The sequence below is a fragment of the Leuciscus leuciscus genome (genome assembly GCF_965113295.1).
Source record: "Leuciscus leuciscus genome assembly, chromosome: 2".
Taxonomy (NCBI): domain Eukaryota; kingdom Metazoa; phylum Chordata; class Actinopteri; order Cypriniformes; family Leuciscidae; genus Leuciscus; species Leuciscus leuciscus.
The window spans coordinates 32,355,516-32,380,936 of record NC_138726.1 but is presented as its reverse complement, the minus strand read 5'-3'; the positions used below and the strand labels follow the sequence as shown (position 1 = coordinate 32,380,936).

Sequence of the window (25,421 nt, the reverse complement as noted above, 5' to 3'; positions counted from 1 at the left end):
ATTGTGTTATTTGTTGTAGCAGAAATGCAACTTGCTTTTCTCTGCCACACATTCGGTTTGACGTGCTCTCCAACTCTCCAAGCACACCTCAAGGCGCTAACAAGCTTGCACATACATATACATATATACACTCACCTAAAGGATTATTAGGAACACCATACTAATACTGTGTTTGACCCCCTTTCGCCTTCAGAACTGCCTTAATTCTACGTGGCATTGATTCAATAAGGTGCCGAAAGCATTCTTTAGAAATGTTGGCCCAAATTGATAGGATAGCATCTTGCAGTTGATGGAGATTTGTGGGATGCACATCCAGGGCACGAAGCTCCCGTTCCACCACATCCCAAAGATGCTCTATTGGGTTGAGATCTGGTGACTGTGGGGGCCATTTTAGTACAGTGAACTCATTGTCATGTTCAAGAAACCAATTTGAAATGATTCGAGCTTTGTGACATGGTGCATTATCCTGCTGGAAGTAGCCATCAGAGGATGGGGGACATGGTGGTCATAAAGGGATGGACATGGTCAGAAACAATGCTCAGGTAGGCCGTGGCATTTAAACGATGCCCAATTGGCACTAAGGGGCCTAAAGTGTGCCGAGAAAACATCCCCCACACCATTACACCACCACCACCAGCCTGCACAGTGGTAACAAGGCATGATGGATCCATGTTCGCATTCTGTTTACGCCAAATTCTGAATCTGAATGTCTCAACAGAAATCGAGACTCATCAGACCAGGCAACATTTTTCCAGTCTTCAACTGTCCAATTTTGGTGAGCTCGTGCAAATTGTAGCCTCTTTTTCCTATTTGTAGTGGAGATGAGCGGTACCCGGTGGGGTCCTCTGCTGTTGTAGCCCATCCGCCTCAAGGTTGTGCGTGTTGTGGCTTCACAAATGCTTTGCTGCATACCTTGGTTGTAACGAGCAGTGTTGGGCAAGTTACTTAAAAAAAGTAATTAGTTATAGTTACTAGTTACTTCTCACAAAAAGTAACTGCGTTAGTAACTGAATTACATCATTAAAAAAGTAACTAATTACCAGGGAAAGTAACTATTGCGTTACTTAAAAAAAAAAAAAAAAAGTTTAAATATAAGAAATTTCTTGGATACCCCCAATATGAAATGTTAAATGAATGAAATTGACACTAAATAGAACATCTTATTATTATAAAACATTGTACACTAATCTACACTATTTTAATGTTGCTGTGGGACAATGTGAGAGACACCTATTAACTTAAATATTAAAATATTATCATTACTATAGAGCAACAATAAAACAATAGATGATTTAGAACTTTTAATATTTATTGCACAGACCACAACTGGCCAACAAATAAGTCTAAAAATAAATTATGCTTCTTAAGAAATGTACCAAAAATAAATTAATAGTAGCCTAATAAAAATATACATACACTAGTGCATATAATTAAAATGATAAAACTCACACACCTTTACAACTGGTAGACATTCTGTATAGCCTACTTGAAGTATTTTCTTCCTCACAATAGTAAGTTTAACAAAAAGTGCTTTCAATATAATACTGAACAATGTATCAACATAAATAATAATAATACAATATAATCTTTTGGGGGTTTATTTTTATAACCTACAGAGAACGTCATCATCAGAGGTTATTTTAGCCAAATTCTAGTCGTGTTTGCCGCACGTGCTCACAACCGTCAAACAAATATGTTTGAACGTTCCCTGCAGGTTATTTTGGAGTTTATGTTATATAAACTAATTAAAACATTGCATATGATGCCAATATGCTACAGAGATTATTCAAATGCTGATATGTGTAATTTAAATAAAGTATTTATGCTCGGACACATTCGGTCTCTGTCGCGCACTGTCGAGCGCGTTCTCGGACACACTCGGTCTCTCTCGCGCACTGTCGAGCGCGTTCTCGGACACACTCGGTCTCTCTCGTGCACTGTCGAGCACGCTCGCGGCATTCGCCTCGCTTTTGTCGAGTCCCGCGCCTCATAAACACTCACACACCAGAGAAAAAACTTTGCAGCTCCTATGGCTGAGAGAGAGCCTACTCGGATGAAAACCGCTTCAGTGAGCTCAATTAAAGTAACGCCGCATTTTTATTGACAGTAACGGTAACGGCGTTGTAATGGAGGAAGCAGTAATTAGTTAGATTACTCGTTACTGAAAAAAATAACGCCGTTAGTAACGCCGTTTATTTATAACGCCGTTATTCCCATCACTGGTAACGAGTGGTTATTTCAGTCAAAGTTGCTCTTCTATCAGCTTGAATCAGTCGGCCCATTCTCCTCTGACCTCTAGCATCAACAAGGCATTTTCGCCCACAGGACTGCCGCATACTGGATGTTTTTCCCTTTTCACACCATTCTTTGTAAACCCTAGAAATGGTTGTGCGTGAAAATCCCAGTAACTGAGCAGATTGTGAAATACTCAGACCGGCCCGTCTGGCACCAACAACCATGCCACACTCAAAATTGCTTAAATCACATTTCTTTCCCATTCTGACATTCAGTTTGGAGTACAGGAGATTGTCTTGACCAGGACCACACCCCTAAATGCATTGAAGCAACTGCCATGTGATTGGTTGATTAGATAATTGCATTAATGAGAAATTGAACTGGTGTTCCTAATAATCCTTTAGGTGAGTGTATATATATATATGAACATATACAGTACAGGTACTGATGAAGCCGTAGACAACATATAGTACAGCATTTATAAACTGACCGACCGACGTTCACATGTCCCGCATACATCCGAAGTCTCCCGCATTAAATATTAGACGCAGTCATGTTGCCTGTAAGGCATTTTCATTAAATGACCTTAAAATCATGTTCTCCTTTTATTATTCAATAAACAGATCAATCTTACATCATTTATTCAATTAAAGTCCAGTGCCTGCTATGCTGCACGCTTGACGCATATTGGTAATATGCTTTTGTTTTGAATAAGGATATTAAAGTTGGCATTAAATGGAATTCGCTCTATCCATTTTATAAATAATTTTTATTGTAAACAATTCATCCATACATATGCTTCATTTTGTTTACCTTGTATTTAAAAAAAAAAAACTACATTCCTCTTCTAGTGAAATGACAGACTTCTCTCCGGTGACATGCCAGACTTCTCCAATCATTATTTTTGTCCGCACAAACCCACATAAAACGGATAGAACTAAATCTCCACTTTACAATTTTTTCCCCAATCATCTGCTTCACTCAGATGTACATCATAATATGGAAGAACAGATCAGTTGCTGCTTGCTTCTTTAAATTTTTTTGGTGATACCAATAACGCTTAGTTCATTTTATGGCCGATAACTAATATTTAATTTAAATTGATGGCTAATATTAAAATGTATGCTATTTATAATTTTTTTTCTAAATAATTAAATTAATTGAAAATAAAACCAAATCATTAAAATTATTACAAGTGAATGTAGGCATCATTAAATTATAGTATGCAATACAAAAAATATTAATTTAGAGATATGCTAAAGATCACATTAATTAACAGTATTATTAAAGCATTAGTGTTATAAAGAATTAAGTTCAAGTGAGCAGCAAAGGTAACCTAAATATAAAAACATATACATAAAATCGACCAATACATATGTCCAATATCAACCAATTTTTGACACAATTATAAAGGGAACACATTATATTAATATAGACCTAATATATACCTTCCCCTCGAAGAAATCAGGACAGATGTGGTTGAAAGTGGACAAAAGAAGCAGATTACAACATCATGTGTCTCCCTAGTCTACTTGTGATCTGATCGACCAAAACGTGTCTTAATATCAGTAATAAAAACAGTATATTATATCTTGGTCTTTTTGAGAGATTAAAAATATGATGTAGTGTTTTTTATTATTATTATAACCCTTCTAAAAAAAACTAAAGACAAACCAAATAAAAAACACTAAATGACTGGAAACCGTTTTTACTCGCCATCATGTCTTAACAAGTCTCTTCAGGCATTTCTTTAAGAGAGTACGTCTATATCTAGGAAGACAAGGTGTGTTCCTGCCACATGGAGACATGCAAATGATACAGAAAACCTCAGTACTTCATGTATCGGTGTCTTTCCTGCGACATTGAGCAGGAAGAGAGGAGCCAGAGGCAAAAAGGAAATACTGCGTCTTATCTTCCTCTAATATCGCACCCCTCCCACTGGGATGCAAATGGAACCATCCGCAGAAATGGAGCGATCTGCTGAGTCCTCTCCAAATGCTATTTTCACAGGCACTACAGGTTGCCCTCTCTTATCTCCTAAAGCCACTTCAATTACAAGCTGTCATGGGGGGCAATGAAGATGGAGGGCAGGGACAAAAGAGATGGAGAGAGAGGAACGCTTTGTACATTGGATGTTTAAAGCTGCGTCCGACTAAACATGCAGTTTCATGAGGGGTTACTTGAGTGTGGAAGTCAATCTGTGCACAGGACTGACATTTCCCCCGCTTCACAATGGCACATGCTCATACTTATCCTGAAATTTCATGCACAAACATTTACACAAATGCAGCTTTCAAACCATATCTATGACTAGAAGCAGAGAATGTTTGTGGAGTTGTGCTATATTTGGACTGCAATAAATGGAGAGAAACACAGAAAAACCGAGCGATAATGTGTTACAGTCTGGTAATGTAGCATCATGCGATAATAGACCACCTGCAGCCTACACAGCTCCCAGTGTCAGTTGTGCAGAGAAAAACAGGGCTGTGTAGCTTCTCAGTCAAGCAGAGGAGAAAGGGCCGCTTCCTGACCTTTTAATAGCTGAATAAGTGAGCAATGCTAATCGTCACCTGAACATGTGCATCGGGAAAGCTCATACTCCATCAAGCAGTCATCAAGACAAGGCAAAGAGCCAAAATACTCCCTCTCTAAACCTTCCTTCAGCCTCTCTCTTCCCTTTTGTCAAATATATAATTGCAGGGCTGAGGAAGAGAGATATGGAGCCAGCATGTTATTTTAATGCAGTGTCAACTCCACTGAAGGTTGTGTATTGGGAAGCACTTCCCTGAGCAGAGAGCAATTATGGTTTTCAGCGCGCATAATCAGGCACCCACAGCAGATGGCTTTGAGAGGAAGCCAAAACCAGAGGAGCTCTTCGCTCTTTGCACACATGCGTACTCAAGAGCGCCACCAGAACAGCCATAATGCCTTTGAATACATGAAGACACGCAAGCACTCTTAAAAAAATATGTCCAAATAAACACCCTGCCTACACCTGGGTGGTTGAGGGTAGGTGAGTAGGGCGCAGTCAAAAAGTCAAAATAATGAAAAAAGATTAAAAGGTTCACGAGCCTGGACAGCATTTTTGTCTTTTATTTACCTAAAAAAAATTTTTCTAAAAAGCATCGTGCCAATGTGAAGGGGTATCACATGGATCACATTGGAGCAGAAACAAAAGCTACTGCTCTCTGTGGGTTTTTCCCGTCGTCTACTTTCGCGTTCATATTTAAATTTCACAAGTTTATTTCGTCCATTACGTCGAACCTGAAAAAGGCAGCTCATACATTTCCCCACCCATTCACCTTCCCCTCGAAGAAATCAGGACAGATGTGGTTGAAAGTGGACAAAAGAGACAGATTACAACACCAGGGGCCTGATGTATAAACGTTGCGTACGCACAAAAATGTGCGTAAGCAATTTTCTACGCACATATCAGGATTTATAAAAAATAAACTAGACCGTGCGTACGCACTCTTTTACAGTATGTTTAACATCTGATATACACATTTAGAAAAAAATATTTCACTCTCATTAATGGAGTAAAGCATTGAAATTTCATGAAATCATTATCCAGAAGTTATAATATTTTTATATGAATTTAAACAGAAATATTTGTAGTTTATGCGCTGCTTTTGAACACTTTGCACATGCTGTATTTTAATGTTTTAACTACAGCGAGGATTACTTGGCGCATGATAATTCCGCTAGAATTTGCTAGAATTTGAAGGAAACGTTAAGATATGCACGTTTTATATTTTAAAATGTTTTGTCAGTGACGCAACAAAAATTTACACTGCAAAAAAATAAGGCCTATCTGTTTCCATTAAAAATATATAAACCATCCTAAAATATATGTTTACCTTATAGGCAAAATTGCCTAAATTGCTTAAAGCGATTAAAAATAGCCTACTATCTGGCCAGTGGAAAGATTGAGAATAACTCTTCTCTGAAATGTATTTTATACAACATTGATTTATTTATTCTAAAACAAGGCAAGGATACTAAATGATTTTAGTAATTTAAAGTAGAGACAGTACATAGACCTTATCTCATATTTCCTAATGTCTTTTGTTAAACATGATATCACGTGGATGGAATAGTAAAACAAGCTCCATATATGGTTATTTCGGGGAGGATAAGGGATGGAGATGCATGTACGCAAAATCTTCTGTTGACTGGGTTTTATAAATGGGAATTTTGCCAGGTTCAGGTTCTGGTTTTATAAATCTGAAAACTGTAAGCTTTAAAATAAGCTAAAACAAATAAAACTTTCAACAACTTTCAACAAACCAAATTTCTGGAATTCTGAAGTGTAACAATTGTTTTCATTGTAATTATAATTAAGTTACTTTCAATCTATAGAAACTCGAATATTGTTGTGAACAATGGGAGTGCCCTCGGAGTCAATAAGCTTGAAAGCCACTGTTTTAGAGGGTTTTTGACACTTTTCTGCAGGTAAATCAGCTAAGCACCAGCTTGACCAGGCTAGGAGACCATCTTAAACCAACTTTTCCAGCAGGGAAATAATAGAGCTATTTATAAACTGAATGACTCTAGCTGGATAATTGGTTTCAATGAATAATGGTTTCCCGTTGACCCTAATCGGACGTGTTTCTTAGGGAATGTTACATGCAGTGGTCTTTAAAAGTTGGCCTTTTTTAAATTTGACATGCTGTCTAAAAAAACTGATTGAGGGGGTTTGAGGGGTTTACACAATAAAAACTGTCTAACAGCTAAAGCACAGTGCAGCCTGCAAATTACATTTTAGATAAGCTTGTCAACTTCACGAATCAGTTGTTAAAAAACTAGTTCGCCAACTGTTGTGACCCATCATGAGTGTTTAAAAGTAATTCATTCACACATTCAGAGGTACAAATAGCATACAAGAAGGCAAACTATCACCTTCCCACACACAAAGACAAAAACTCAGGCTTTCACGTGCACAAACTCACACACAACACCCTGGAGGACATGTTGTGTGGGATAATGAGGAACAGATTTGATATGCTGAAAGGACAGAACAAAGCAATTAGCAGCATTGGAGCACCCTCGCAGAGAGCCTGAGGGCAGGGCCACACACAGACACACCCATCTGCTCAGATCTTCACACACATGTGCAGACCAAAGACTAAAGGATGAGCCTGTGTGAGGTCACAATCATTCTGTGCAGAAGAAAACACAGATGCTGGAGTGTTTCAAACAGATCCATAGAAGAAACAGGGAACACAGGAGCAAGAGGATTTCAGTGACAATTGGGCTTAGATCAGATGAGTGAAAGGCTGAAAATAAAAGGCTCTCACCTTTTCCTGCCAGTGCAGTATCCCGATGATGACGAGAATAAAGACACAGACGCCAATCAGTGCTATCGCTGTCAATAAGACTATATTACTCGGGGTAAGGTAGAGCTTTGCACTCCAGCTGCAAAGATACAGACAGAAAGAGAAAGAGAGACAACTGAAAACTTTTCAGAGCAACATCTTTAGACTCAGTGAAAACTTTAAACATCATTCAAAAAACTCTGAAACAAAATGTGAGAACGCACATGAAGTCATTATACAAAGCGAAACCTGTGTAGATCATCAAAACAGTGACGAGGAGTTTACAGCACTGAAGAAATGTGTTGTCTTATTAGCACTGTGTACCTTCATTCGCGAGCTTTAATATGATGATTCAAGGAACCTGAGAAAGCTAAATATAATCAGTCCTGACGCACCCTGACAAGCTGAAACATCAGGACATCAAGATGAGCCGCTTTAAATAACAGACCAAAAGCGAATGAGCGAGAGAGTCGGAACGCTCTCCATTTACTGGAGAGAATAGAACGAGAGATACTCTGTTTATCTTTACGAATTGTTTGAAAGTAAAACGGCAGCTGAAAGAGCCCGAGCTGGGTCTGTGGGGAATAATGGGAAATCAAGTGATCTGCTCAAATATTTATGATAAAGATTGGCGGACAGCTTCATTAAGATACATTTCGGCTGTGCTGGTGGTAAACACATTAAATATTAATGCCCAAGGAAACACCTTCTCGCAGTCCTGATTAAGACTAGTGACAGATGTTGTGATGCTATAATATTGCTTTAAATTACATTAACAAGTTGTTTATTACTATTTGCTTGTTGGCTGTGGGTTTGGATCTTAGTAGAGGCTGCTGATCATATTAAATGAAGGAACTATTTGTGAACTATTTGTAAACAAGATAAATGGTGTATGCCTAATTTCATGATAAGGGTGCGATTAATCGCAATATTTTTTTTTATATCTATTGACAGGCATATAAAAAATATAATTATTTAACAATTTATACAGTGGGGAGAACAAGTATTTGATACACTGCCGATTTCACAGGTTTTCCCACTTACAAAGCATGTAGAGGTCTGTAATTTTTATCATAGGTACACTTCAACTGTGAGAGACAAAATCCAGAAAATCACATTGTATGATTTTTAAATAATTAATTTGCATTTTATTGCATGACATAAGTATTTTATCACCTACCAACCAGTAAGAATTCCGTCTCTCACAGACTTGTTCGTTTTTCTTTAAGAAGCTCTCCTGTTCTCCACTCATTACCTGTATTAACTGCACCTGTTTGAACCCGTTACCTGTATAAAAGACACCTGTCCACACACTCAATCAAACAGACTCCAACCTCTCCACAATGGCCAAGACCAGAGAGCTGTGTAAGGACATCAGGGATAAAAATTGTAGACCTGCACAAGGCTGGGATGAGCTACAGGACAATAGGCAAGCAGCTTGGTGAGAAGGCAACAACTGTTGGCGTAATTATTAGAAAATGGAAGAAGTTCAAGATGACGGTCAATCTCCCTCGGTCTGGGGCACCATGCAAGATCTCACCTCATGGGGCATCAATGATCATGAGGAAGGTGAGGGATCAGCCCAGAACTACACGGCAGGACCTGGTCAATGACCTGAAGAGAGCTGGGACCACAGTCTCAAAGAAAACCATTAGTAACACTACGCAGTCATGGATTAAAATCCTGCAGCGCACGCAAGGTCCCCCTGCTCAAGCCAGCGCATGTCCAGGCCCGTATGAAGTTTGCCAATGACCATCTGGATGATCCAGAGGAGGAATGGGAGAAGGTCATGTGGTCTGATGAGACAAAAATAGAGCTTTTTGGTCTAAACTCCACTCGCCGTGTTTGGAGGAAGAAGAAGGATGAGTACAACCCCAAGAACACCATCCCAACCGTGAAGCATGGAGGTGGAAACATCATTCTTTGGGGATGCTTTTCTGCAAAGGGGACAGGACGACTGCACCGTATTGAGGGGAGGATGGATGGGGCCATGTATCGCGAGATCTTAGCCAACAACCTCCTTCCCTCAGTAAGAGCATTGAAGATGGGTCGTGGCTGAGTCTTCCAGCATGACAACGACCGAAACACACAGCCAGGGCAACTAAGGAGTGTAAGAAGCATCTCAAGGTCCTGGAGTGGCCTAGCCAGTCTCCAGACCTGAACCCAATAGAGAATCTTTGGAGGGAGCTGAAAGTCCGTATTGCCCAGCGACAGCCCCGAAACCTGAAGGATCTGGAGAAGGTCTGTATGGAAGAGTGGGCCAAAATCCCTGCTGCAGTGTGTGCAAACCTGGTCAAGAACTACAGGAAAGTATGATCTCTGTAATTGCAAACAAAGGTTTCTTTACCAAATACAATTACGTATTATTTAAATATAATTAAATATGCAAATTAATTACTTAAAAATCATACAATGTGATTTTCTGGATTTTTGTTTTAGATTCTGTCACTCACAGTTGAATAGTACCTATGATAAAAATTACAGACTTCTACATGCTTTGTAAGTGGGAAAACCTGCAAAATCAGCAGTGAATCAAATACTTGTTCTCCCCACTGTACATATACAGTACATTTAACTTAAAATGTCATCAATAATAAAAAATTAAAACAGATTATTTACTTTTAAACTTGCTTATAGTATTATTTATCTCAATGCTGAGTAAATTTTTCCATAAATAAAATGTTAATCTGCTACTTGAGTATATGTGTGTGTACCTGCGAGGGTCACTCTGTGGGTATGGTATAACGATGAGCTGGGAGTTAGGAATGATCGCGGTCCACTCCTGTTTCCTCACGTCCTGTAAAAGAAAGAGAGTGATAGATGGAAGAGAGAGAATAAGCGCAAAGAATATTAGTACCATTACCATTATGGAAATCCCAGCACATTCAATTTCTGCAGTTGTCTTTTGGCAAACATGAACTAGAGCCTCTGCGGAAGACAGAGGGGATTTGCAGGAGATTGTATTATTGTATAATTGGACATTATTGAAGTGGGGGATCTTAAAGGAGGACAGGGCATGTTTAACACATCTATCTTTTTACCATCATTAAATACATAATGGCTAATACACTATTCCAACATCTCTTATCACCAAATTTGGCCTACATTTAGACTGTTTAACTAAACTTTTGCTAACTAGAGAAAGAGCCGCGCTTCAGATGCTGATATACTCAGTGTGAAGTGAAGCTTCAGTGCCATTACTGAAGTGAGCAGAAGCAATGAGTTCAATCAGAGATTTCAGCATTACTTTAAAGTGCAGATGAGTAGGTGGAGGAGCCATTTGCAGGCAGGTGATCAAAGCTACACAAAACAAGTTTTAAAATATCTGTAAACCTCAACTGGCTACAACCCAATCAAATCCTTCCGCCGTAAACCCGTGTGATTCCATGTATGATGTTCACTTCAAATGCTCTACGCAGGCCAGTCGCACTGTCAATTTGTTCAATATTTACTCCGCTCTCAGAGAGATATAAAACTAATAACTAATATAAAATGATTTTGCATCGACAGAACTAGAAATCCGACATGGCAGCAATGAGAGAGCCAACAAAAACAGCCTTTTCCATTCATGTTGAAGTTGCGAGTCTTTCAGTAGGAGAAAATGCCATCATTTTTAGTGCAAAATGCAGTTAATAAGCCTCCAAACATGAAGCAGCATAGATATAGTCATCTATTCCCCTAGCTATTTGCAAAAAAAGTTCATTAGAGGAAGGGAAGTCTCTGGAAGCTGTAATGTATTATGAAGACAGTACCTCTATCAATTACAAAGGTAATTTTCCCTCTTCAACTTCTTTCTCGACAGCAATTAGTAGCAAACGTTAAATCCGTCTTTTTGAGGGAATCCTCCAGGGGTACAGATTTTAATTTCCGACAACACATTTATCATAACTCTACATTACGGTATGTGCGTACATGTGTGCAGCTGAGGAAGAGTGTGTGGTCTGAACGAGCTATTTTTAGTATGTGTCTTTAGTCAGTATGGATGAGGCTTGCAAATGAAAGGGATGGGGTGGTATTCGGTCTCGCTGTGGGGAGTCAAGCCTCTGCCTGCTGTGGAGGTCAACCGGCAGAAAGACAGATTTGTTACAGTCAAAGACCCTCTACTGCTGCTCTGAGCATTAGAGAGGGAGAGCGGCTGAAGCCCACACGTTTTTAAGGTTGCGCTAACCGACAGGCCCGGGCCTTACGATTATGCAACAGAGAGACCTCCATGGGGCTTTTTTTTTATAGAACGAAGATACTGCAAATTTAAAGATATTAGATGATTTAACAATTTAAGAGTGCAACCTTCTAATCTGTTAGAAAAACAAACATTTGATTGCTTGTGCTGACAAAAAACAACAACTAATCACTTCAAGCTAATTTTGGTTGCACTATTTCAGGGAGTCCGTGTTAAAGTGTAATTACACAAATAAGTACAGAGTAATATTAATTAACTGCGTTTACTTTCTATAGGATTAGGGTTTGATTTAGGGTTAGTACATGTAACGTGTAACAAGGACACTTTTTATTTCATGCTCAACAAATGAAGCTCCGATTCTGCATTGTGCAGCATTGTGCAACGTGTTTTTCCAGGATGTACTTCTGACGTGATAACTTGGGTTGTTGAGAGATTAGAGAAGTGAAAACGATAGAGAAAACTGAGCCTCTTTCCCTTCTCCACACGAGCTCTGAGAGTTCAGAGCCCAAACCGGAGCTGTCAGCAGGAACTGTAAGTATGCCGTATAGAAACATTCATCTGTGTCAGAAAAATAACCACATATGCAGAGCCTTTGTGAGGAAACTCACAAAGCAAAGTCTTCCTCTCTCATTCCCTTCAGCTTTTGTAGGATCCCAAAAAACATTCTATAGGTCAGTTTAAAAAAATAACTTATTGAAATGAATATGTAGCCTGGCAAGCCAGACGTACATCAAGATGTTTAGTCTGGCAACTCACCATAGACACGGTCAATCTGATGGGCGGGATAAACGGCTGTCTTTCAAATTCCCTCAGCACACAATAGGACAGCGCTTCAACCAACCAGAGCGTTTTCCCAACAGCGGAGCTAACGTTAGTTGATAGATTCAACTTTTAAATCTGGCCGACAAAACTACGAACACATCTTCCTTTTTTTAAGAATTACTTAAGTGCCGTTCTTTGTTCTTTTCTCAAAGAAAAACTTAACTCCAAGTCCTCCAGAGTTGCGGCCAAAGCCGTTTCGAAAGACCGCTGTTCTCCATCTGCAGCAGCCGTCATTCTTTGTTTTCAAGTGGCAGGAACCGTCGCAACTCTGTCGTCATATGTTAAGCCCGCCCCCGCCTACTCTATACACGACGTGATTGGCCTGACCCAATTTAGGTTTTTGCAGCAAAAAGGTCTATTGAGAGTTGCTAGACTGACCCTGGCTGCAAAATAATTTTGCTGCCGCTAGGGTGCGTCTAGATTTCTAGGCTAATGAATATGCACTTATTCATATAAATCAATATTTGCTGAGAAATACCCTCATATGAAGAAAATTCAAAGACATTAGTGTGGCAGATGAGTATATCAATCAAAAAGTATCTTAAGAAGTGAATATATTGCACTCTTTCCAAACATGCAAGATGGACATCTTTCAGAGGTTTCAGGGTGTTGTTTCTTGTTTTTACAGTGTCTTGCATCATGAGCGCTGCATTTTAAAGACACCTTGTCAGGTTAAAAACATTTCAACTTTTAAAAAGCATGCCCCGAGCCCCCTGTGTTCGAATCGGGTCAGAAGGCATGATTAAATGTGCCATTTTTGTGTGTGTTATTTTTATAAGTAATTAATTGTACTAAATGAAAGTGTTAAATCGACAGCCCTATTAAAAACACAAAACGGCAAATTGCTGTACGTGAGAATTGCTTAAGCGCAAGCTTTGTGTTACTGTGAATGTGTGTATCAATGTGCATGTATTCATGTGTGAGTGTGTGTTGGTAAATCAAATCTGCAATTCTAATCACTGTTTGATAAAGACCTCTGTTTAGCTCAGTGACAGCAGAGGAAGCTGACGTCTTAAATTTAAATGAGTAGCACTGGGGAAGTGGAGGAAGGGAGAGATTTTAAATTGCACTTTTTCAGCTAAAACCAGACAGAGACAAGACGAAAGGGAAGAAAACACCCCAATAATTTGAAAACCTGGAAAGCATGGAAAGATGCAAGTGCTGTCTTGCAGCTCTAAATAAGGAATATATATATATATATATATATATATATATATAGTACTGTGCAAAAGTCTTAGGCATGTTATATCCATTTAAGTGAAATTCCTGACCTTAAATATACGAGCTTGATAAAAATTATGATTCTAGAAGAAAATTTCAGATTGCACTTAGAGGCTTTTACATCTGAACACTTCATATATACACATACATATACATGTATATATATACACACATACACACACATATGTGTGTGTCAGACACAATGTTTTGCTTCTCGGATACAGGACAGAAGCAGGTAGAAGTAAACCAGGCCATCTGCATGCTCTTCCTCTCACGGGGCCTTTCTACCCATGATTCCTCCCTCCTCCCTCCATATGGAGAGTGTCTGTGAGCGTGTGTGAGAAAGTATGTCTGTACCTTCCCTCCAGGGGGCCGGGGGATGCCCACAAACAGGTGATCCAGGAAGTTGGCGCTGCGCCCCAGACCGAGCACGGTGTAGGGCAGCTGGAGTGCGAGATGAGCTGACTGGCTGAGCTGCCCCGCTGCAGGGGGAGAGAGAGAGAGAGAGAGAGGGAGAGAGAGGGGGGGGGGGATGGTAGGAGGGAGAGAGTGGGATTGAGGGTGGAGGAGTGAAAGGTAAAAGAGAAAATAGCCGAGTGCGAGGAGGAGGGATGTGTCAGAAACAGGACATGAACAGGTGAGGGAGGGGAAGGAGAAGATGAAAGAGGAGAAAACAGAAGAAATAGCTGCCATTAGTGTCATCCACAAATAAGGCTTGTTTTAATAAGAGAACTCAGTAAATGAAGGGCTCTTGCTCAGATCCTCATGAGCTTTAAATCAACCTCAACAAACTACTGCAGAATCTGCATACTAACATAATATTTTACAGGCTACTCATCCTTTAAATGGACAATTCACCCTAAAAATCATCATTTACTGGTCTTCATGTCATTCCAAACCTTTATGAATTTCTTTTTTTCTGTTAAACAGAGGATATTTTGCGAAATGTCTCAGTGTTTTTTTTTTTGGTCCATACAGTGGTCACCAAATGGTCCAAGTCAATGGTCACCAAAACTGTTTCCAAAACATTCTTCAGAATATCTTCTTTTATGTTCCACAGATGATGTCGTAAAGGTTTGAAACAACATTAGGGTGAGTAAATGACAATATAAGAATTTTTTTTGGTGATCTATCCAACTAATATGGCAGCTCTCATGAGGCAATGACATCACTATGTAGAATAAAACCACATCTCAAGTCAGACTTCATCTCATACTTAAGTTTACAATATATAATATTTATATCTGTAAAAAATAATAATAGGAAATGTTTCTTGAGCAGCAAATCAGCATATTAGAATGATTTCTAAAGGATCATGCGACACTGAAGACTGGAGAATTGCTGAAAATTCATCTTTGCATCACAGGAATAAATCACACTTTTAGGATTCAGTCTGATCTGGCTCTCAAGTTTAAGACTACTTGGACTATAGCACACAAATCTCATGGACTATTTTGACTAATGAGTCTGACTGATGTTTTCACTACTGCTGTTATACAGAAAAGAAGATCTTAAGATATCATCTTTTGTGAAAATAACATCATACAGGTTTGAAATGACATGAGAGTGAGTAAATAATGAAATAACCTTCATTTATAAATAAACTTTACCATTAAGTAAAATAAATATTGAATATAAACCCTAAATGAATATGAATATTAACACTGCCTATATAGTGTCCCTGGGTTTTCTCTGAAGAGAGCATTTAAAAAACAAGAACAAGAATAGGACTGTGAAAGCATTGAGTGAATCTGATACATAATAACATGAGTGCAGATCTTAACACAGACCGGTCCTGAACCTTACTAAATGTCCCTTTTAAAGCACACACATTAGAACCCTGCGTGGGTCTGTTTTCTTAATCCCGCTCCCGCTGAATGTCTGACCATTACCGCCCGCTCCCACAACGTGTGTTCCACTCCCGCCCGCACACACAAACATTCTGTTACAGCTTGTAGAAATTGTGAAAAAATTAGGTGTTTATGCTAATTAACATATAGCAAAAAATATATATACTAAAAAACATTAAGCGTACTTAAGGAATGAATTAAATAATGAGGGATCTCAATCCCAATGCAGCCCTTTAACACGCACCTCTCCATGTGCTTTCTTCATGAGCCTTTAATAGCCCAAACTGTGAAAAGCAAACAACTACAGTATAATCAGCAAATCAGTTTCTAAAATATAATTATTTTTTTTATGAATCTGGACCAGAAGGATGCTTGAACTAAATATAAACTAACTGATGGAGCACTTTATGTGTGTCCTGCTGAATCAAATACACACACAGTCCCCAACCGGGGAAAGGTCAGTCCATTGCTCATGTGTCATGTGTCCAGCTTAATGGTGCCATTAAAGAGAAGAACAATTAGATGTGTATAAGCTGATTTCCCATTATGCATCAGAGAGGAGAGAGAGAAAGACAGAGAACAAGGGTGTCCCTAATAACTTCCCTTTGGCACATAATAGCATTAATGGAATACTGGATGCATTCTGAGGATCAATTAGATGGACTGATGGAAAATGTAGAGCAAGTCTCACTGACCAGGAAAAGATCCTCAGCTCAAATAAAACAAAACAAGAATGGTCTTGTGTAGTCTTTTTGTAGACTTCATGCATAATTGAAAAAATTAAGTTGTGGAATTGTCAAGTTCACATAACTTCATTTTTTCAATTACACAACGTTTATTTACTTAATAATTTTAAGGCAATGGGGTTTTAAAGCTTAATTTAAGTCAACTTATCACTTTTTACAGTGTTTCAAAAAGAAAAAAATATTTTACTGACCCAAACCTTTTGAATGACTATAAATCTGAACATTTTCAATTCAATATTTTTTTTTTTGAACAGCACATTTCACAATAAACATTATTTTAAAGCAGCGCGTACATTTTTTTGCGTTACAAATGTAATGTAGAAATACATTTTTCTGTTGTTTCAAATCTTCTACAAACACCTGGTTTGAAAAACCCTGGTGTGTAATGTTGGGTCCCACTTCATATAAAGTGTCTTTATCTACTATGTCCTAACATTCAAATGAATCATTTGATACAATGTCCTTATTGTGTACATACAAATTTTCCCATTGTACCAGGGGCGTAGCCATCATTTCAAAAGTGAGGGGGACAGAATGTCAAGTGTAATACCAGTTTTTTTCAGACTTTTGTTGACAGGTTTTTGCTTAATTGGCTTAATATGCTATTTATTTTTAAAGCAATAAAACAGAAAGAAAGAAAGATGTTCATTACTTTATATTGCACATGCAGGGTTTTTCCTGCCTCAAAACTAGGCGGAAGTGGTAAAATCCTGATCATGTATTTTAATAATAAGATAATTAAATTAGTATTTTTCATAGACCATCATATAGCCTACTGTGTTTGTGGGTGGAGCTCGGTACCCCTAGGGGGGTCCGGGGGCATGCCCCCCTGGAAGAACATTTTTACATTTTAAAGATAAATTCATTAATCTGGTGCACTTTGAGTCACCCGAATCTATCTATCTATCTATCTATCTATCTATCTATCTATCTATCTATCTATCTATCTATCTATCTATCTATCTATCTATCTATCTATCTATCTATCTATCTATCTATCTATCTATCTATCTATCTATCTATCTATCTATCTATCTATCTATCTGCCTGTCTGTCTGTCTGTCTTACTAAACTAAAACTTTCCAATTGAAAACCTTCAAACTTCAAGCTTTTAAAACTACTTAAAATTTTCTGCTTAGGCTTTTTCAAGAGAACTTAAGGTTTGTCATCATGTACACATGTTACAACGCTGCCTGATTCAAGCAGGCTGTTAAAGGGATAGTTCACTTTGAAATTAATTTTTGGTATGTTTTAGCTTACCTCAAGGGCATCCAAGATGTAGGTGTCTTTTTTTCCGCAGTAGTTTCAATTTTGATATTTTTAGGTCAAACCGTTCTTGTCTGTCAGTCATATAATGCAGGTCTATGGTCACCACCTCAAAACACAAGCACAGAGTCCAAATTAAAACAATTCCCCATCGTCCAAATTAAACAATTCCCCATCGTAAGTACACATTGATGGCCTGAGACACGAAACGAGCGGTTTGTGTGAGAAAACGAACAGTATTTATATCGTTTTTACCTCTTATACGCAGACATGTCCGAGTGATCTGATCTGACGTGTACGCAGACTGGTGCATAGATATATACACACTAGAACGAATGTCTTTAAGGCGACATCTAGTGTATATATCTATGCACCAGTCTGCGTACACGTCAGATCAGATCACTCGGACATGTCTGCGTATAAGAGGTAAAAACGATATAAATACTGTTCGTTTTCTCACACAAACCGCTCGTTTCGTGTCTTAGGCCATCAATGTGTACTTACGATGGGGAATTGTTTAATTTGGACGACGGGGAATTGTTTTAATTTGGACTCTGTGCTTGTGTTTTGAGACTGTGACCATAGACCTGCATTATATGACTGACAGACAAGAACGGTTTGACCTAAAAATATCAAAATTGAAACTACTGCGGAAAAAAAGACACCTACATCTTGGATGCCCTTGAGGTAAGCTAAAACATACCAAAAATTAATTTCAAAGTGAACTATCCCTTTAATGCATGGAAATACAAATTCAGCATTAGGCTAACAATCACCATGTTTATTCTAATTTGAAGGGCTTTGATAACATCTGTGAAAATAAAAGACCGAATAAAAAAAAGATTGAAAATAAACGCACGTTTGTTCGGGTAGTGAATATTTTCAATTTACAACAAAACTTGTTAATTATTCAACAAGAGAAATAGGCAGAGTTATTCATCATTGTGCAACACAATTCGGATACCACATGACAACTTACTTACAGCGCTTGACTTTTTCGTGAAAAAGGATCGAGTGAAGACTGAAGAGTTTTTTGCCGTTTTGAACTCATTGCGACCTCTATGACAAAAAAATGGATTGGGCGCGGGTGCGAGCATGGGCGTGTCGTGATGCACGAGTGACTGATTACCATGGAAACGTGAAAGTCACGTATGTAGATAGACTTGACTCTTTGGATTTTAAATCTCGATGTAGGCTATTACACACCCGCGAAAACCTCAGCTTGTCGTGGACACACTTGCCCTATGAAAAAGTGCGGGGGACGAATTTATATTTGATAAAAGGTGGGGGGGGGACACGTCTCCCGTGTAATCTACGCCCATGCATTGTACTTACATTTAAAAAATCCCTTCATGTAATTGCCTAACATTTTTTTTTTACATTTTATGTAAGTACATAGTAAAAGACACCTAATATAAAGTTTGACCTAATGTGGTTTAGTTCAGGGTTTGGTGAAGTGTAGTGTAGACCACATATACAGGGTGATCTGTAGCCCGCATATGAGCGACAGCATCCACAAAACAAAGAGGATTGAGATTCAGCTAGCCAAACACAAGCCGAGGTGCAAGACAAGCTAATAGAGCTGTAGCTCACCTCCTACACGCACACACCTACTCACACGCTCACTCAACCACAGTCCGCACAAGAGCCAGGGCACATATTCTCTCTAACTACAGCTGTAGGACCATTGTGGTAAAATATGTACTCTAATGCATGCAAGGCAAAAAGTGAGAGAGAGAGAGAAAATAGCATCAATCTGACAAACAACAGGCATGTGGAAAGCACTCAGGAGAGCGAGAGGGGAAAAAGGAGAAATGGTTAACAAGTGTATCTGTTTCTGACTTTAAAAAATGTATCTGCCAGCCACAATACATACTTCATAAACAGACGGAAGGAAAACAACACTGTATATATCAGAAGCGAACATAGACTGAAAGCAGATTTAAGTGTCCACACAAAACACTCTCCCTAAACCCAACAGCTAAGATCATCTCCCCAAGCAAACCTGTTTGTTAAATGATCTCAGGTCTAGCGTCGCTATAGAAACCATTCTTTGCCCTGTCGATTGGGCGCTTGTGGAGCGATAAAAGGAACAAATGGTGGCGATGCTGCCTGGGCCTGAGGGATTAGAGAGGTTAGAGAGGAACAGTCGCTCGCCGAGCTGCAGAGCCAAAATGGCGGCTTGATCCAGACACTGATTTGTGTGTAGCGACACGTGTCTGCTCTGAGGGAGATAAGTGGAGTCTTCCAGTGGCCCCCAGCAGCATTTCCCATCTTATCACGCTACTGTCACAGAAAACAGCAGAGCCAAAATATGACCACTCAAAGCCAGAATGACATCAAGTGCAGAGAGTTGGGAAGATAAATAACCTGGAACGACTGAATGACACAAAAAGACGAAATGTTCACAAACATTTTTGTTCACACTTTAGATTAGGGTCCAATTCTCACTATTAACTAACTATTAACTATTAATTTTTCCTCAATAAACTCCCAATTACTGCTTATTAATAGTTAGTAAGGTGGTTGTTAAGTTTAGGTATTGGGTGGGATTAAGGGATGTAGAATATGGTAATGCAGAATAGAGCATTAATATGTGCTTTATAAGTACTAATAAACAGCCTAGTAATAGAACTCACAGAGACCAAAGTCAAAATTTAGTCAATCCTGCCAGAAAGTATGAATAAAGAACAGACATTTTGCAGCACAATATTATTGACTTGGCAGGCAGGATTTCAAATAGATGTAAAAAGACGCCTGTCATGAAGATTCCATGAGAGAGAAAAAAATCTGACTAGGTCAAATGTACTGTGCACATTATATGTAAATACTGTTCCCCAACAATGACCTTACAGTAGCTCAAAGAGACACAAATCAATCATATTCCAAAAAGACCAAATCAAATATTACAATGTCTGAATTATCTGAATACATTAAAACAAAACAAAAACTAAAATGAATAATTTAAGATCAAATTTGAATTTAGGCATCACAACATTATAATGCAGAGTATGACAAATGGATATTTATTTTGAGACTTGCTAAAGATCACTAATACATTTTAAATATGTGAAAAATATTAGTTTTAAAAGATTAACTTTAGATGTACATGAGATATGTCTTTTAATAAATTTCCAGAAGAGGCAATTAAATCCCAAATCCACCTAAACCAACAAACAGACAATTTACCAGAAAGTCCTAAAACTTACCAAGAAAATGGACCTAGAAAGCAGCACTTACAATCCAAAACATGTTTTGCAGAGCGGAATCATTGTCTACATATAGAAAGGTAGAAGGGAGAAAGGAGATCAGGGAGAAAATGGGAAATCACCTCAAATAATTTACAATCTAGGCTCCAAGTGAATCATATTTGTAGTGTGAAACCTTATGAAGTACAAATGTACAGTAGTCGCAAGATGTGCGATATTTGCAATTAAAAAAAATGCCATGTTCTAAGTATTTGTAAAATAGCCAATACATGCATAATGATTACTAATGCTTCGCCAACAAATAGCCGTGTTTATTGCACCAATAGAGCTGCTTTGAATCTTGCAAGAGCAAGACAGAAAGAGAGCCAGCAAGAGTGGTAATTATAGAAGAAAGAACTGCATTAGGTCAGATGTGTCTCTCTCTTTACATGTGCACTGAACATAATGAAAGGACTTCAAGCTGTCTTAACGGAAAAAGAAGGCGTTCAGATCAATTACAGAGAAAAAAAGGCTCCAACAAAGGTCATTATCACAGTCATTCTATCGCTCTTCATGGGGAGGAAGCAGATGATACGGTATATGTGATGAGTGTGAATGTGCTCTCTTTGTGATTTTGATGGATTGGAGTGATACGCAGTGACAGAGACGAGGTAGCACCAGCAGAGCTCCCTTCTTTTGCTCCATCAACATGACAATCCAGATCACGATCATAAAGAATTATATACTCATGGTCAGCACAAGCGTGTCTACTTATATTTTAAGGCTGTGTGATTGTTTTCTGATCACAGGAGCCTTTGGAAAAAGACGCAGGAAAGAGGGGATAATCCTGTTGGCTTGTAAGTGGGTGGGGGTCTATATTTGCTCTGGGAGATTCAGAGAGGGACAAAAGCTGTGATCAATACTAATCGTACTTCTCACTCCAGCTGCGGGCTAAACTACACTTCACGGCACATACGTGAGAGTGTGTGAATGAGGATGAATAGAGAGAGGAAGATGGTCAATCGACTCCAGAGACATTAGACTTACAACATACAGTAGCCTACTGTGCAAAAGTCCTAGGCACGTTAGTATTTTCTCACACAAAAATGGTTTGAAGCAATGTAATTATATCTTTTGCTGTAGTGTGTCAGTAAGAAATATCAGTTTACATTTCCAAACATTCCTTTTGCCATTAATTGTAATAATCCAGTGAGATTTTTGTATGCACAAGGAGTCTGACAACAGCCGGTATGATCTACACAGAGATCTGATCACACCATCTCAAGTCCATCTGGGATTACAAGAAGAAACAGAAAAAAAACTGAGATAGACTAAATCCACTGTGGCAACAAGACGCTTGAAGAAACCAAACTTTTAGAGCCCAACGTATTGCCTAAAATTACAGCTAGCTACCCAATAAGAGAGTAGAAATCTTAGCTCTGTTTAACACATTTGACCAAGTTTAAATTCATTCTGCAGAACTCTTATGCAAAAGTCTGCAGAATCCATCTGTGCCTGGATATGAGTGTGTAGGGCATGTAAGAGTGTGTCTGTATGTGTCCCTCACTGTGAGGATTCAGAGGGGCTGTTCATTATACACCACATTCATTTGGCTAATTAATGAGAACAGTCTCGAGCGCCATATTGATCTGCAACTTCTCCTGCGTCAGTCTCGCCTCTCCCACCTCTTGTGTCTGCCTCCGTACTTCACCCTTTCTCTGTTTACTTACTACTCTCATTCATTAACTTGGTACTGCAATTATACAAGCATGAAAACACGACCCTCTGAAGTACTTTATCATCCTCAGACATGACTTGAGAGGATGTCCCCCACCCCACCCCCTACACACGCACATTTACCTACATGAATTCTTCATAGGTGGTTTGAGTCACAGTTCTAATCAACTCGTAATTGGTCTAAAGAATATTTCTTGCTGGAAGAGAAGTCAGCTTAGAAGCTGTAGGTTACTCCTAAATTAAGCCAATTGAGAAAACACAGTGTAATTTGTTTGGTTTAGTCGACTGGGTTCTGTTCAGATAATTTAATAGCAAGATAACTCGTTGGGAGATCAAGCTGATTTAAAAGTTATTTTCAATGTTCCAGTTAAACTAACTTCCAGAGGATGTTTTTTTTCTATCAGGACAATGCATTAGCAGTGTTTCCTTCATGGCATCTGTGGTTACTTCAGTTACTTACTTTGTCCTCAGTTACTTTGTCCTCAAATAGAGAGAGAGAGAGAGAGCGAGAGAGAGAGCGAGTGCAGACAGCAGCAGAAATACCGCCGTCCCCATGTCCTGGGCTCGAGTCTAAATGTGCAATAAGTCTTGCTGAGCTGTGTTTCATTACTGGCCAATGAGGGCCTGAGGGAATAAGGGCCCTAATACAACCCGGCCTGTTCTCCACTCCCCATACGACATACAACCCATGACTGTCCTTCAGCTGACCCCAGACACCCTGCCACAATCTCTCCAATTAGAGCAGGACATTGATCACAGAACTGTAGTTAGAAGTTCAGCAGCAGAGCAAGGAGGGACGATGGGCCGCAGTGTCACTAAGCTCTACTTACACTTTCTGTGCTGAAACTGTGATTGCTTTTATTTATCTGTTCCTCTGTGTTTTCTTTGGGAGTGCCATCAATTCCCTGTCGCTCCTCAACTCTTCACACAGTAAACTGTGTGTGGAGGATAGACAGATAGAATGATAGACACAACAATAGATAGAGCCATAAATAGATATATAGATAGACAGCTAGACAGACAGATAAACATACAGAGTGATATAACAATAAGTAGAAAAAAAGAATGTCAGAACAAAAGAATGATAGATAGAATGATTCGTAAAGATAGACAGAACGACAGACAAAACATACAGCACAGAGAATAACAGACAGAACACACAGCAGACAGACAGACAGACAGACGATAGATAGATAAATAAATAGATATTACGACAGAAAAAATGAGAAAACGATAGACAAACACAGACAAACAGAACGACAGACAGACAGATTAGATATATAGACAGACAGACAGACTCTCTATATCAGCCATTCCCAAACTGTCCGTGAGGGTATTGCAGGTGGTCCGTGGAAAGGCAAAATAAAATATGTATATCTTTTTTTTTACCTTCATTTTACCAGGAAATTCCCATAAAAAAGTAAAAAGAATATGTAGGCCTATATTGATATAACATTTAAATTAAATTGTCAAGTTATTGTGTGATTAGGCTACTAAAATAGCCTAGTGGTGTTTGGCCTTGACATTCAAGTTCAGTGCCGTTAGAACCACAACACTGGATCGGTGGATAGCAACAGGTTCTCTGAAGAGAAAAGGGCAGAGGCAAATATGTTCTCATTATCACATCACGCGCATAGCCTTTAATAGTGCGTTCACACCGGACGAAATTTCGCTTCAAACTTTTGTTTTTACGCGCGTCAATTTCGCTCTTGACCATCTTGACGCGCGAATTGATACAAAGTGGTCAAGCGTGGCAGACGCGAATTTGACATAATGATCCCTTTTTGAATTTGACGCGCAATTCGTTTCATATAAACTGCCTATAGTTAGGCATAGGCAGTTTATATGAAACGAAATGTTTATAAATGGAATGAATAAGGCCTGTTATTATTTTAATTTCCAGTTAGTTTCTTGATCTCGCGTTTCTGAAATGTTTTGCGGATGTGCTGTTAAGTGGACAAACTCAAGCCTAGGTACTTTTTGAGGACTTGTAAAACTCTGAAGATAATAATCCCCTAAAATCGCCAAAGGTTTTGAAATGTTGACTATATCCAAGTGTTCTTATTGCTGTATATATTTCATACTCCATTGCTATGGAAATAAGCCTGTTGTTCAAATGAACCTGATTATGCCCTCGGGCGCTTGAGTAAATAAATAAATTAAATATGTGGCAGCCGTTGTGTGCAGTAGGCCTAAACTTTCTTTTAACAAGCCTGTTGTACTGATGTAATGACCAATGATAGTTTTAGAGCTAGTAAGCCTATTTAGAGGTGCAGATTAATTCAGGTAGGACTCTGTGTAGACATATTTTATTATGTGTATTATGAGGTGGTCCGCAAAAATTCTTGATTACAAATAGTGGTCCACACACAAAAAAAGTTTGAAAACCCCTGCTCTATATGACTTCATTAGATGATTAACTATCCTGGCAAATTTCTGATGGACAGACAGACAGTCTGAAACACATTAGATCCTGACCTTAATATCAAAACAAGCCTGGCACACAGCAGGTGAAGCAAGATATTAATATTGAATTTCATACTCAGACTATTAAGAAGCAAAAGCGAACAAACATCTCAGCTCATTTGTATTCTGCTTCAGCAGGTGTAAAGACAAACCAAGAACATTATTACTGTGACATTTACATTATAGACTAGTATTTCTGAATATACAATTTAACTCTGAGACAGTTTTTTTCTCTCAATACAAAACAATGACAATAAACATTATAAATGCTCTGTCTGCTTATAGACCCGTCTTTTATCCGTTATGAATATCTCTTCACAGTAGAGAGGAAAGAACAAAGATAAAGAGGACAATGAGAGAGAGTTGAAATATTTAAGATGTTCGTGTGGTTT

General features: G+C 38.7%; 1 protein-coding gene across 1 annotated transcript in view; it reads right to left on the bottom strand.

The window, feature by feature from the left end:
* itfg1 (integrin alpha FG-GAP repeat containing 1) overlaps positions 1-25,421 on the bottom strand; it is a 144,713-nt gene that overhangs the window by 2,844 nt on the left and 116,448 nt on the right. The window contains exons 15-17 of the mRNA XM_082162167.1: positions 14,134-14,258; positions 10,268-10,350; positions 7,536-7,653 (exon numbers count right to left, since the gene is read on the bottom strand). Coding sequence (XP_082018293.1) covers positions 7,536-7,653; positions 10,268-10,350; positions 14,134-14,258 — 326 coding nt within the window. The remainder of the gene's footprint in view (positions 1-7,535; positions 7,654-10,267; positions 10,351-14,133; positions 14,259-25,421) is intronic.